Below are 13,710 nucleotides of genomic sequence, written 5' to 3' on the forward strand. Positions count from 1 at the left end.
TGTTATGAAAAGCACAGCCTATTCCCTCTGAAGACACATCAGGACACAAAAGTTGGGGGAACAGTGATGACAATATTAAAGATCGCGGACTGCAATGATAAAATGCTTCACGGTACATGTGTTTAAAAAAGCATTATACCAAAGAGTAAAGGTCTACTGCTATTTGTCAGCCTCTGTCGAGACAGCATGCTTGAGAAAAGGGCTTTACATGCAAACAAGAATGACTAGGAGGTTACGTTTCTTGCCAGTGTCTCCTAAACTGTGGGTCGTCAGCAGGTTTCTGGTAAGTCACGAAAGATCAATAATTTAAGACACCTCTACTTTTTGTATTTATCTTGTGACATTTACTGTGCTTCAAAGACAGATGTCAGGCTCTGTCTTCTGACAAATTGCTGCTTATTTTTTAGGTCTGACATTGACCAAAGACCTTTTGATTTTACTAAAATTATATGCATAATATACTTCAGCCACCTCTCTTTATCCATTGGTCTGTTGTTGTGCCATTCACATTTTGCTTCCGCCCACTACAGCATACAGAATGGGGCAGGGAGTCTGCCTACTTCAGCCACTGGATAACTTCACTTAGAGTGACTGCATTTAGCTCCTTCACAAAGAGCACATCTCCACACAAGGTAGTTCCCTTCACTGCCAGTGTTTTTGTTTTTACTTTATTATTACTTTAGTGTTGCCCTTGTGTTTAGAACCTGAACTGACAGCAGGATGCCTTTTACCAAATGAGAACACAGGTCACATTCCAGCTTTATTGGTTCATCTCTCCTGCCAATGGTGTTATAAAATCATTCTGAAATGTCCTATTCCACAGCATAACAGACAGCATACATTTGAAAATGATCTCTATTAAGTTATTCTCCTTTTACTATGCACACAGTACACAAACCAAAAGCTTCAATATTATACATGTGACTTTAAAGGTGGATAATTCTTCAGAACACGATTTTCTGGACTCAGTTTCATCAATGGTCCTTTACCATTTCCTTCTGTCTTTCTTTTTTCTTCCTTTGTTTCTTTTCTTCTTTCTGGCTTTCCTTTTCTCTTGCCTCCTTTCCCTTCCTTCTATTCATTTCATTTCTTGTTTTCTTTCATCCTTTCTTGATTTATAGCTTTTTAGTTTTTTCCTTCTTTCCTTTGACCTCTTTTCATTTTTTCCTTCTTTCCTTCCTTCTGTCCATCTTTCTTTCCATTAATTTTTACCTTCTTTCCATCTTGCTTTCAGCTTTCCTTCCTCACACTCATTCTTTCAGCCATCCATTCTTTCCTTACTTCTTTCTTACGATCCATTCTTTCCTTCATTCTTGCCTTCTTTCATTCCTTATTTCTTTCATTATTTTCCATCTTTCCTTCCTTCTTTCTTTCCATCTTTCCTCTTGCCTTTTCCATCTTTCCTTCTTTCATTGTTTCTTGCTTTCTTTCTTTCTTTCCTGTTTGTTTTCTTTCTTTCTTGCTGTCTTACTTGCCTTTTTTCTTGCTTTCCTTCTTTCTCTAAGGAAGAGGTTGGCTGTTAATGGCGGAACAATTGGCTTTTTAAAATCTGCTATAGCCAAGACCTTTTGATTTTACGAAAATCAGGTGTACGGCATAGTTACGTATAAGGGTTTTCTGCCATACTTCATCCATTTGTCTATGGTGGTGTAACTCACATTTTTCTCCAACCCACTCAAGCATCCATCAAGGGGCAACGTGTCAGCCCACTTCAGCCATTGTCTGACTTCACTATGAGTCACGGCATGCTGCCCTTTTACATTGAGCACATCTACAAAGTGCCAGGGAGTACTAGGGTAGTGTGTGTTTTTTAAAACCAAAAAACACTCCTGCCTTGTCAATCTTTCTTTTTAGATTGATGAACATCTGGCAGCTTCCCAACCAAAAAGGTTTTGCAAAATCCAGGACGAAACAAGAATGGGCAAAAGGTTGGCGGACAACGCCATACCTTTCGGCTTTGTGAATGCTTGTTTAACATAGGATTGGTGTTAAAAAAAAAAAATCCTTCAATATATTATTTATTGAAGTACATGGGCATAGATTGGACATAGATTCAATCATTTTGTACATAGTATAGATACTTTTACATACAGATTATCATTCCAGCAAACTATATGAAGAAACAGCAACATAATTCCATTTACAGTTTTATTATATAAACAAAGAAACAAAACTAAGAATCCTTTAGTCTCCCCGCCCCCTGTTGTATGATGTGCCAAGATAAATGTACTAAGCATGAGATCTGATGTCAGTCAATATTAGGTACCCATTTCTGTAACTATTAGGCAGGTGGACGAGTGCCATATCTCAGTCAGTCCAGTACATACTAAAATTACCAAACTCTATATAAGAGAAAAGGGAAGGTGTGAGTATACATGTATGCCAGGGGTAGATCATGGTGTGTGAATATCATCTTTGATGACGTCTTTGAATGCTCCAGGAGCATGTCCCAGGCCTGGGCAATGAATTATTTTCTTAATACAGCTTGTTCTCCCCTATGTAACAGTGTGCTCTCAGCCTGGCACCATGAGACCACTGATTGGGTGCAGGTAGCTATAAAAGGAGCAGAGGATTGTTTCCATTGAATTGTTATAGATCATTTAACCAGGAACAAGGTGAGGTCAAGGGATTGGACTGCCGGTTCTCTCAAGGAGAGAGCAGGGAAGAGACCCAGGAGTACTCTGTCAAGTGAATTTGTCAAAAAAAGGGCAGTTGTAGGAGCCAATCTTTGCAACACTCTTAACCAGAAAGTCTAGAGTAGGGGGCAAGCAGACACCATATGTAGGAGATTCAGGTCAAGAAGCAAATGTCTGGGGCAACCGGCTGCGGAGCCTGGACATTTTTTGTTGATCCGAGCTGGCATAAGATAGGCTATATTTAGAATATTAAATTTAATGTATTTAAAGTGGGATCTCCTAGATAATTTAAGAGGGATTCTGGAATTTTTTTACCAGTCTGAGTCATGGAAAGGCTTAGCGAGGTCTGTATCCAAGGCACTACTGAGGGGTGCCCAGGATCTATCAACCTTCTGCAAAAATGTCTGATAAAAGCATCTTATAAGCATACCCCATGTACCCACTACGTGGAGGGCTTGGTAAACCTCATGTTTTGGCGGCAGCACATGGCAAGTGCAAAATAGGTTGTAATGATGCGTTTGATTGTGAGAAATTGTCTGTATGGAACATTATACTCTGCTACCAGTGTATGAAAGCCCATCAATTCGCCATTAAGAAATAAGTCCCCAGTTGTGGAGATTTCCAGCAGTATGTCAAGATCGTAAGATCGTAAGTGTACAGGTCTCAAATGTACTGTTTTGGTCGGTAGACCTACTAGGGGGATGGCAGGACAAAGGGGGTTCATGCATTGGTTTGTCTATTCGTTCTAGCTAAACAGGATACTGCTGCGCGACGGAGGCCCCGTAGCCAGGGAATCCAAGAGATTGGAGGGGAACAGGAGACAATGTAACAAACCGTCTTGAAAGTTAGCCTTTGAGAGCCCTGTCTCATGAAGAGAGTGTCCAGAGAGTCAGTGGGCTATCCATTGAAGCTGTGCACCCAGATAATATAGCGTTCAAAATCCGGGAAGGCAAGCCCTATTTAATTTTCTTTCTCGGACTGCAAATCGAGAAGTTTTTTAAGTAAACTATGTGGCAATCTTACTGGTTTTAAAAGGAAAGGCTGTAGAATGGCATGATTTGTTACAAAGAACAACATTTAAAATGCTTGTAAATGAACCGTACACATTTCAGAATATATCAGACATAAGGAAAGCAAAAATGAAGTATATCTTTTAGTAATTCTGAAGGGTGATGGAAGCAAAGATTTTTATAGGATCAAAATAAATCAAGACACTTTTACTTGCAGATACACAAATGATAAATATTCACTGAAACCAAATTTCCACACATTATTTGTGTGCTTTTTAGTTTTATCAGTGGTTTCAAGATGCTGATTGGGGGACGCGGGTCAGTCGAAGAGCCAGGTCTTAAGGTCCTTACTGAACTGAGCCAGTGAGGGGGACTGCCTGAGGTGAAGTGGCAGAATGTTCCAGGTCTGTGCGGCGAGGTAGGAGAAGGATCTTCCTCCAGCGATGTTCTTCCAGATCCTAGCGATGGTGGTGAGGGCCATTTAAGCAGAGCGGAGTTGCCTGGTGGGGGTGCGTAGAAGAGAGGCGGTGGTGGTTGAGGTAGGCAGGTCCGATGTTGTGAAGTGCCTTGTAAGCGTGTATCAGGAGTTTGAAAGTGATGCGTTTGTTGACAGGGAGCCAGTGTAGGTCTCTCAGGTGGGCAGAGATGTGTCTTGTGGCGGTGCACTGTATTCTCTGGAGTCTTGTTTGTATTTTTTTGTTAATGGCGGCATACAGTATGTTGCCGTAGTTGAGTTTAGTGCTGACAAGTGCATGGGGGACTCTTCTTCTCGCGTCGATGGGGATCGACTTCAAAATCTTCCAGAGCAGGCAGAGTGTGTGGAAGCACAAGGATGAGTTGGTGTTGACTTGGCAGGTCATGGACAGCGAGGAGTCGAGGATGATGCCGAGGCTTCTTGTGTGGTCAGTGGGAGATGGGGCAGTTCAGAGGGCAGTGGGCCATCCGGAGTCCTCCCAGGTGGTGGGGGTGTAGCCCAGGATGAGGATATCTGTCTTATCTGAGTTGAGCTTGAGGCAGCTGTCTTTCATCCAATCTGCTACTGCCTTCATTCCATTGTGAAAGTTGCTTTTGGATGTCGATGGTTTGTTGGTGAGGGAGAGAATTAGCTGTGTGTTGTCGGCGTATGAGATGATGTTGAGCCAATGGTGTCTGATGATCTTGGCGAGTGGGGTAATGTAGACATTGAGGAGGGTGGGGCTCAGAGAGGAGCCCTGGGGTACTCAGCAGCTGGTTTCTGTCAGTTTTGTAGTGAAGGGTGGGAGCCTGACTATCTGGGTTCGGCCATGAGTAAGGAGTGGATCCATTCCAGGGCTTTGCTGCAGATGCCAGTTTCGTGTAGTCTGGTGCACAAGGTGGTGTGGGAGAGGGTGTTGAATGCGGCGGAGAGTTCAAGGAGGGTGAGGGCAGCCGCTTCGCCATGGTCCAGTAGGGTGTGGATGACATCCATGGCAGCTAGGAATGCATTGCATTCACACTAGTCTTGTTTAGCCACTTGTCATGTTATTTGGACCTGTAAAGCGCACCTGTTACCCTGGTTGGGCATCCTGGCTCTGAGAACTCTCATCATACAAAAAATAGGTCATTATGTATTCAATTGTATTTGTTTTTAAAGCATAGTAAATAACCGTACAGTGCACCAGGATACTGAAATCTTTATTGGGGTCCTTCAATGATTCCCTCACCATCACCCTTTAAAAGTGCCTCTCGTCTCTCCATAGCCCCTATCTCACATGCATTTCATTTGTTTTACAGAGTCTCTTACCAGCGTAGACTGTTGGGGTACTTTACATCACCCCCCCCCACACACACACAAACACAATGAATCATATGTGTGTGTAAATCAGAGTATATTAAATGTTCACAAAGGGGACCACAAGGTGTGGGATTCACATATCATCCATACTGGTAGGCATTTTTTAAGGGTGCTTGGTTTGGGGAAGCATAAACTCTGGATTCAGAACGTAACAGTGCTTAGGATTGACTTTACTACAGGGAGTGCAGAATTATTAGGCAAATGAGTATTTTGACCACATCATCCTCTTTATGCATGTTGTCTTACACCAAGCTGTATAGGCTCGAAAGCCTACTACCAATTAAGCATATTAGGTGATGTGCATCTCTGTAATGAGAAGGGGTGTGGTCTAATGACATCAACACCCTATATCAGGTGTGCATAATTATTAGGCAACTTCCTTTCCTTTGGCAAAATGGGTCAAAAGAAGGACTTGACAGGCTCAGAAAAGTCAAAAATAGTGAGATATCTTGCAGAGGGATGCAGCACTCTTAAAATTACAAAGCTTCTGAAGCGTGATCATCGAACAATCAAGCGTTTCATTCAAAATAGTCAACAGGGTCGCAAGAAGCGTGTGGAAAAACCAAGGCGCAAAATAACTGCCCATGAACTGAGAAAAGTCAAGCGTGCAGCTGCCACGATGCCACTTGCCACCAGTTTGGCCATATTTCAGAGCTGCAACATCACTGGAGTGCCCAAAAGCACAAGGTGTGCAATACTCAGAGACATGGCCAAGGTAAGAAAGGCTGAAAGACGACCACCACTGAACAAGACACACAAGCTGAAATGTCAAGACTGGGCCAATAAATATCTCAAGACTGATTTTTCTAAGGTTTTATGGACTGATGAAATGAGAGTGAGTCTTGATGGGCCAGATGGATGGGCCCGTGGCTGGATTGGTAAAGGTCAGAGAGCTCCAGTCCGACTCAGACGCCAGCAAGGTGGAGGTGGAGTACTGGTTTGGGCTGGTATCATCAAAGATGAGCTTGTGGGGCCTTTTCGGGTTGAGGATGGAGTCAAGCTCAACTCCCAGTCCTACTGCCAGTTCCTGGAAGACACCTTCTTCAAGCAGTGGTACAGGAAGAAGTCTGCATCCTTCAAGAAAAACATGATTTTCATGCAGGACAATGCTCCATCACACGCGTCCAAGTACTCCACAGCGTGGCTGGCAAGAAGGGGTATAAAAGAAGGAAATCTAATGACATGGCCTCCTTGTTCACCTGATCTGAACCCCATTGAGAACCTGTGGTCCATCATCAAATGTGAGATTTACAAGGAGGGAAAACAGTACACCTCTCTGAACAGTGTCTGGGAGGCTGTGGTTGCTGCTGCACGCAATGTTGATGGTGAACAGATCAAAACACTGACAGAATCCATGGATGGCAGGCTTTTGAGTGTCCTTGCAAAGAAAGGTGGCTATATTGGTCACTGATTTGTTTTTGTTTTGTTTTTGAATGTCAGAAATGTATATTTGTAAATGTTGAGATGTTATATTGGTTTCACTGGTAATAATAAATAATTGAAATGGGTATATATTTTTTTTTTGTTAAGTTGCCTAATAATTATGCACAGTAATAGTCACCTGCACACACAGATATCCCCCTAACATAGCTAAAACTAAAAACAAACTAAAAACTACTTCCAAAAATATTCAGCTTTGATATTAATGAGTTTTTTGGGTTCATTGAGAACATGGTTGTTGTTCAATAATAAAATTAATCCTCAAAAATACAACTTGCCTAATAATTCTGCACTCCCTGTAAAAACAATTTATTTCTACCCAAACAAACCCTTTTTAAACAAAATTACGATATTCAAAGGCTAGGAAAAAATAACTTTCTAACGTGCAGTTTGCATGCAGCTCTTAAACGGCAGTTCCTAGCTCACTGTGCTAGATTAGGATTGTAATTTATGAACTGCAAAGTAACAAAACGTGTAAAAATTACCATGTCAGACATGTCATCTAAGGTTCGGCCTTTCACTTCATCCATTTCGCTCTTCAATGCTGATACCCTCTCAAGCTCTTCCTGAGTGTTGCTGTATCCAGATATGCCTCTCTTCTGTTCAATTGTTTGCTACAAATGTGAGAAACAGATTCAAAAGGTAAGCATGAGCACAGGGATGTAAAAACCTAGGATATAGTTTGGCAACTATTTAATTAAATGCATTCATGTTCGGCTAATGACAAGCAGAATATGCTTTTGAAATAGTATGGCAAAAACGTACAACAGTGGGCCTGAAACAGCAAGTGAGCTCAGTTAAAACAAGCAACAGCAAAGCAAATATGTCTCACCTTTTGGTTTTCCTATTGCAGATCTTTTGGCTTTGCCAATGCTTTTTGCTAATGCTGTTCCACATGGACAAAAAAAGGAGTGCTTGTTTGCTGATCCTAACCGGCATAATCAAGATAAAACAAATTTTAATTGTGCATGTGCTTTTCTGAATCATGATCCCACGGCGGTCCAATGGTGTCTTAAACAAGTGCTTGCATCACTATGCATGCAAGCATGCAGCATTGATGCGGCTACAATCTCTTTTTGTTTTTTACTTACCGTTCCATGATGGTAGATGCCCCTTCTGGGGCGGTAAAGTGAAAAAATGTATAAGATGTGCTCAAAAGCACATTTTAAAAAGTAGCAGGTCGGCAACAAACTGCAGCTGCTGTGCTGACCCCTCCAAAAATAATAATTAACGGCTTAAAAAGTAGGTCATGGGAGGGACAGCAAAGGCAGAGCAGTTTGGGGGCAATTTAAACGCTGCTAGGCTCATAGAACTAAGAGCAAAGGGCAACACAGGAGTCAGTCTGGGGGGAAAAAGAAAGAAAAGCAAAAGCTTAGCAGGGTAATTAAAGGTCGGAGAAACCAACAGACGAGTTTGGGGGTTGAAAAATAAATTAAAAGGCAGAGCCTGATTGGGAGGGGTGGGTGCAGCAACACATGAGCTAGAGGGGATCTCAGAGGTAGAAGGGGATTTGAGCAGACAAGTGAGAGAGCAATCAAACACATGCACCTCCCATGGAGTGCAAAATACAAAGAAAAAAATAGTCTCCTGAATGAGAGCAGTGAAAGGAGTAAAGACACAGAGTCAAAAGAACGTTGAAGAAGCTATACTCGAGGGGAGAACCAAACACAGGAAGAGGAATTAAATTCATTGAGTAATAAGCAAGCAAATGAAACTGACAAGAAAGCCAACTAAGAGTAAGCAATGGGCTGACCTAAAGTCTACTTGAGGCATTGTCCACAGCAAGTCTTCAGCAAAACACAGCTAAAAACTGCTAAAACAAATGGCAGAGCTGGATTCAAAATGTATGCTTGTGGCCAGTAGCGGCTCCTCTGCAATGGCAGAGGAGCTTCGCCCCACTGACTCAGAGCCAGCAGTTGAAAAATAAAATAATATTTTACGATTAGGTTTTTTTTCAGCTGCTGGTTGAGACAGCCTGAGCAGGGAGGGGTGGGGCTGGGCCATGGGAGGGGGGGATGAGTGCACTTAACTGTGCATGTCTGTTTGGCCAGCGGTTCTATGACGGCCAGACAGACATGCGCAGTTAGATTTCTCCAACCCAGCTGTATTTGACAGCCAGGTTGGAGAAACAGCACAGACTTCCCCTGCCTGAGTGAGTGGTAAACCATCCCACTCAGGCCAATACCCACGCTGCTCTCATGCTTAGTAATAGCATGAGAGCAGCGCATGGATTGCACAGGGAGTCTTTGATGCTGGAACCAGGAAGCAGAAGAGCGCAAGGCAGCCGGCAGCACCAGCTAAGTCGTTTTCGTTTTTTGTTATTACCCCCCCACACACACACACACACACACACAGACGCATGAAACGTCAACTTATATAATAACATGTGAAGTACAATAAAAATGACATTATAAAAAGAGGAATAGACGGCACTTGCAATAAAAGTCAAGCTTCTAACTTAAAACATTGAGACGAGATCCGTGACGGTTGTTAAAAAAAGAATCAGGAGTTGTGTTCCTCTTCATACCTTTCAAAGGAACGAAAGGCAATAGAGCCATTGATTCAAGTAGAGCAAAATCAGCGGAAGGACCAATGAAAGTCTTTAATTTTAACATTGGAGACGTCAAACAGGCAAAGGGCAGATACTAGTCTATTCGAAATTTCAAGGGAAAACAGCATATAGGAAAAGTGCTATACACGAGTTTACATCACAATGCCAAAGGGTACGTTAGTGACAGAAAATGAAGTAAAAGGGCCATCCCATCTCTACTGAAGAGAAAAGCCATCCCATGTTGAGGGGACAGGGTGAAGCTGGCAGACATCTGTTTCCATGTCTTTCAAAGGACGTCACCAAGCAGCTAAATGATAAATGGAGTTATTCAGCCCTCTTACCATTGAGCATCTGCTGACAGTCCGGGTCAAGGACCACTGATGACAGATTTAAAACAGGAACGATGACCTGGCCCTTCATGAAGCCACTAGGAGTCTGCTTTCATGCTCAATGCAACTTACAGGCTCGCATTCCCTGTATTTCAAGAATGACAACTTAATTTAAAGACTTAAAGAAACAATCTAATGTGATGTGGCAGCCACACGTGCAAAAGTCAACATCATTTGTAGTGCATTAGCGATGCGAAGTGGACATTCTATAGAAACCGTTGCATAAAATATACATAATGCATACTGTAAGGCCTGCTTTGTCTGGTTGTCACTAGAGATAATGGGTGCGTGGACAGCAGGTCACAAATTACACGGTAATATTCACCATGCATCTTATGCCTCCATTAAATTGTAAAATACATTTGTATTAAACTGCTTACTGGTGGCATACCTCTTCTAGGTCCCTGCTTGGCTACTCCCTGTTAAAACCATATATAAAAAGAGTCGGTTTGTGGTAATTTATTGCAACTTCGTCTTGTTCGCTCATTGCTCGTCCGCAGCCCGGCCGTTGCTCCTGTTTGATATTCTCTTCTGCAAGCTTCCTCTTTGTTCATGCTTGCTGGCCCTTGTTCCAGGAGGGTTTTTAATACCTGGGACTATTTTGCTTTCTTTGTAGTTTTCTAGCTTTCTGCTCATTCCTGAGTCAGAAACTGCTACTGGGGGCAACAGGCCTTATCTTCATGACGGAAAGATGTTGTCAAGGAAAACTGCCCTTGACAGGACCTCCGCTATCATGAGTATGTAAAGACATTTCAGCTGGAGAAAAAGGACTCCGAAAAAAACTAGAAAGAGGAATAGTATAATTATGAAAATCAGAGTCTACTTGTCCTTATGGAACACTGTGGAGGTTCATGAGAAAGTAAAGCCTGAATTTCACTAACCAAGCATCCAGATGTGATCGATTGTAAAAAGACAGCCTTCCACAAAGTGTGCTGAAAGGTGGCCCTATGAAAAGGTTGAAAACTGGGAGGGAAGCATAGCTCTGAAAGGACCACATTCAGTTACCAAGAAAGAGAACACGTTGCCGGAGGTAAACCATTTTTAATACCTTCCAAGAAGTGTTTAATAAGGAGGACATTGAAGAAAGAGGATTGTGAAGGACACTCTTTCAGTTGTAAAAAGCAGCAAGATCTACCTTAAATGAAGAGAACTGCAACCCAGGCCCGTCCAAATAGTGAAGGTTAGTAAGTACTGCTTCTTACTGACACTTTGTTAGATGATTCTTTTTCTCAATAAACTAAATGTAAAACCTCTTCCATCTGTAATCATATGACGCTCCAAAGAGTGGGTGTTTGGATTCCTATAGAATTGCCATACAGTCCCGTGGAAGGTTCAGCTACCTATACTATAAGAGTTGTAGAGCAATGCTGTCAAATCCAAGGATGGTAAGCTGGGCTTTACGATCTGACACCCAAACTTGTTTGTGGAGAAATGCAGTGTGCATAAAAGTCAAGACGAAGAAAGTTGGTTAACCACTGTTACTGTGACCATTCAAGCACTATGGGAATCATTCTTATAATGGAGTAAGTCAGTTTGATGATCACTGATAGAATCAGAGGAAGTGGTTAAGATGCGTACAGAATTTTCCCTGCCTAGTCCATCACAAGGGTATTCCCCTTTGTACGTGGTTGGCAGTTGAACTATGCCAACGTCTGGGCATCTTCTGTTTTCTGCATTTGAAAAAAGATGTAGTCTTGGATATCTCTAGGCACTGAAAACACTGTGTAATACTTCATTATTTATGACACACTCAAGATTTTCCAGGGCAATCCTGCTGAGTGAATCTGTTTCATTATTTCGAACACCCAGAAGATGAAGCACTCTAATTTGCAAGTCACTGGCTAGCATCTATTTCAAAATCACTTGCACTTCTAGAGGTAGAAGTCAGGGCCACTTCCTCCTCACCTCCACTTATTGAGGCATTATTCTAGAATCTGTTTATACAAGCAACAAGTTGGTCTTCATTGCTGGAAGAAAATATTTGGGAGTCGGGTGGTGCTCAAATTCCAGTAGACAGATATGGTACAAACTTGTTGTGAGCCAATGCATGGATAGTCAGTGACCCAATACATAAAGATAATTCAGTTAAGCTTCCCAACCTACTTGAGAGGCACAAACTGTGATTGTATAAGTCAAAATGCCTCCATAAAACAGTACTCCCTTGGGAAAATGTTTTGCTTTGCACTCCAAAGCACGGGGCTGATTTGCTCCTGGTGTTAGAGTTATTGTGAACACTGCTGAGGAGGCCATTGTGTGGAAAAGAGCATGAGGTATGAGAAAATGCTATGGATCCCAGAAGCAAAGAGATCTACGGAAAAAAGCATCCTGAAGCTGTAGTGAGCACATTCAACCCCCTTGAATCAAGTTCAAGTTGAATGTAATTTGGGAGATAGCCAGCATCTGGAGTCGAGGATGGGTCTGAATAAAAATATACCAGAAAATAACTTTTTTTACCTTTTTGAAAGATGGAACCAGTTCACAGTCTGTTTCGCAAGAAAAGTGTTTACCTCTTTTAGAAACTTCTCCAGTAGGCAATGAACAGAAATACTTTATAGGCAGAATGGCTGGAGGAGAGAATGTAAACCTCGTACAAACATGTCGCTCAAAATTTAGCAGCCACCAGTCTGTTGTGATGCTTTGACATTCTTGAAGATATCTCATGATTCTTTCCCTCACCAGAGTGAAATACTGATAAGCGGAGTCACTGCTGACCTCCAGCAGAAGGTTTCCCTTCAGCCCTGACACTGGCCATCTCTACATCTTGAACATTTCTATGCTAGTGTGACTTCTTTTGTTGTTGTAGCTGGTGATGCTGAGGTCACTGAGGGGTTTGAACCCTTGCTGGAAGGTGTTTATAATCATTGGGCCATTAGTGCATTCTGTACTCTTTTTTTTTCTTTTGCAGACCCACAATCTCCATCCGCTCCATTTTATCAGAGTGAGAGCCGAAAAGTGTGATAGCAAAGAATGGCAGATTTAACATTATTGCTGCATTTGAGGTTTTAGGCCTGTGAACCTAAACTAGGATGAATGTCCCGTGGTTAGACCATAGCAGTAGCCATAAGCTGCAAGGTCAGAGGAATCTGCAGCCATGCTTGTGATTTAGCTTGAAACAATCATCCATTCTGTCAACACCTCCAAAAAATTTCCCTCTTCTTTGTGGGAAAGTCTGTCGCAGAAAGGTTGTAATCAATGTTCCCACGTGGAACTATCATTTCTGCCAAGTGAAGATTTTTCACTGGCAGCTTTGAAGGCTAGCATATGTGCCACATATCTACCTTTCTACTGAATCCAGGCACTTAGAACTTGCTTTTTCTTAGAGGCCCGTGCAGTAGAATGATATTTCGTAGCTGCATAAACAATGACAGATACAAGTTGCAGAACTTTCGATAAAAGAGAATCCTGATACAGAGCCTCGAATTTCTCATGTTGCCTATATGGGATCAAGAAGAGTTCCGTGGTTGGATCCAAAGGCCCAATTAAACGAGAAAGCAATGGCCTTGCTTTCAAAGAATCACAGAGCATCTAAAAAATCACAGAAGTAAATGATGTAAACACAGGCACTAGTTTGTCGAGTTTTGCTCTCCCACTAATCAATATTTTGTTGAAGGTGTTTATGTCAGCAATAGAAGACACTCTAGATTGCAGAGAATCAGTCAGTGTTGAAGATCTTCTGTAGGTAAAACAAGAAGCAGAACAGTGCTGTGCATATGGTGGCTGTAACAGACACATGACCTGCGAGGCGAGAATGATATCTATGATGCTGAGATAGACAGTGTGGCTTTCATTTATAAACGGTATCAATTGTGACTCTAAAAGGACAAGGTGCCAGAGTTAGTGCCAAAAGCTCCACTCTCTATTGTGAAGTTAG

General features: G+C 42.2%; 1 protein-coding gene across 1 annotated transcript in view; it reads right to left on the minus strand.

Annotated features, from left to right (window-relative positions):
* IFT81 (intraflagellar transport 81) overlaps positions 1 to 13,710 on the minus strand; it is a 616,811-nt gene that overhangs the window by 135,388 nt on the left and 467,713 nt on the right. The window contains exon 13 of the mRNA XM_069214881.1: positions 7,385 to 7,513. Within this exon, the coding sequence (XP_069070982.1) occupies positions 7,385 to 7,513 (129 nt within the window). The remainder of the gene's footprint in view (positions 1 to 7,384; positions 7,514 to 13,710) is intronic.

This window comes from Pleurodeles waltl, chromosome 11 (genome assembly GCF_031143425.1).
Source record: "Pleurodeles waltl isolate 20211129_DDA chromosome 11, aPleWal1.hap1.20221129, whole genome shotgun sequence".
Classification (NCBI taxonomy): Eukaryota; Metazoa; Chordata; class Amphibia; order Caudata; family Salamandridae; genus Pleurodeles; species Pleurodeles waltl.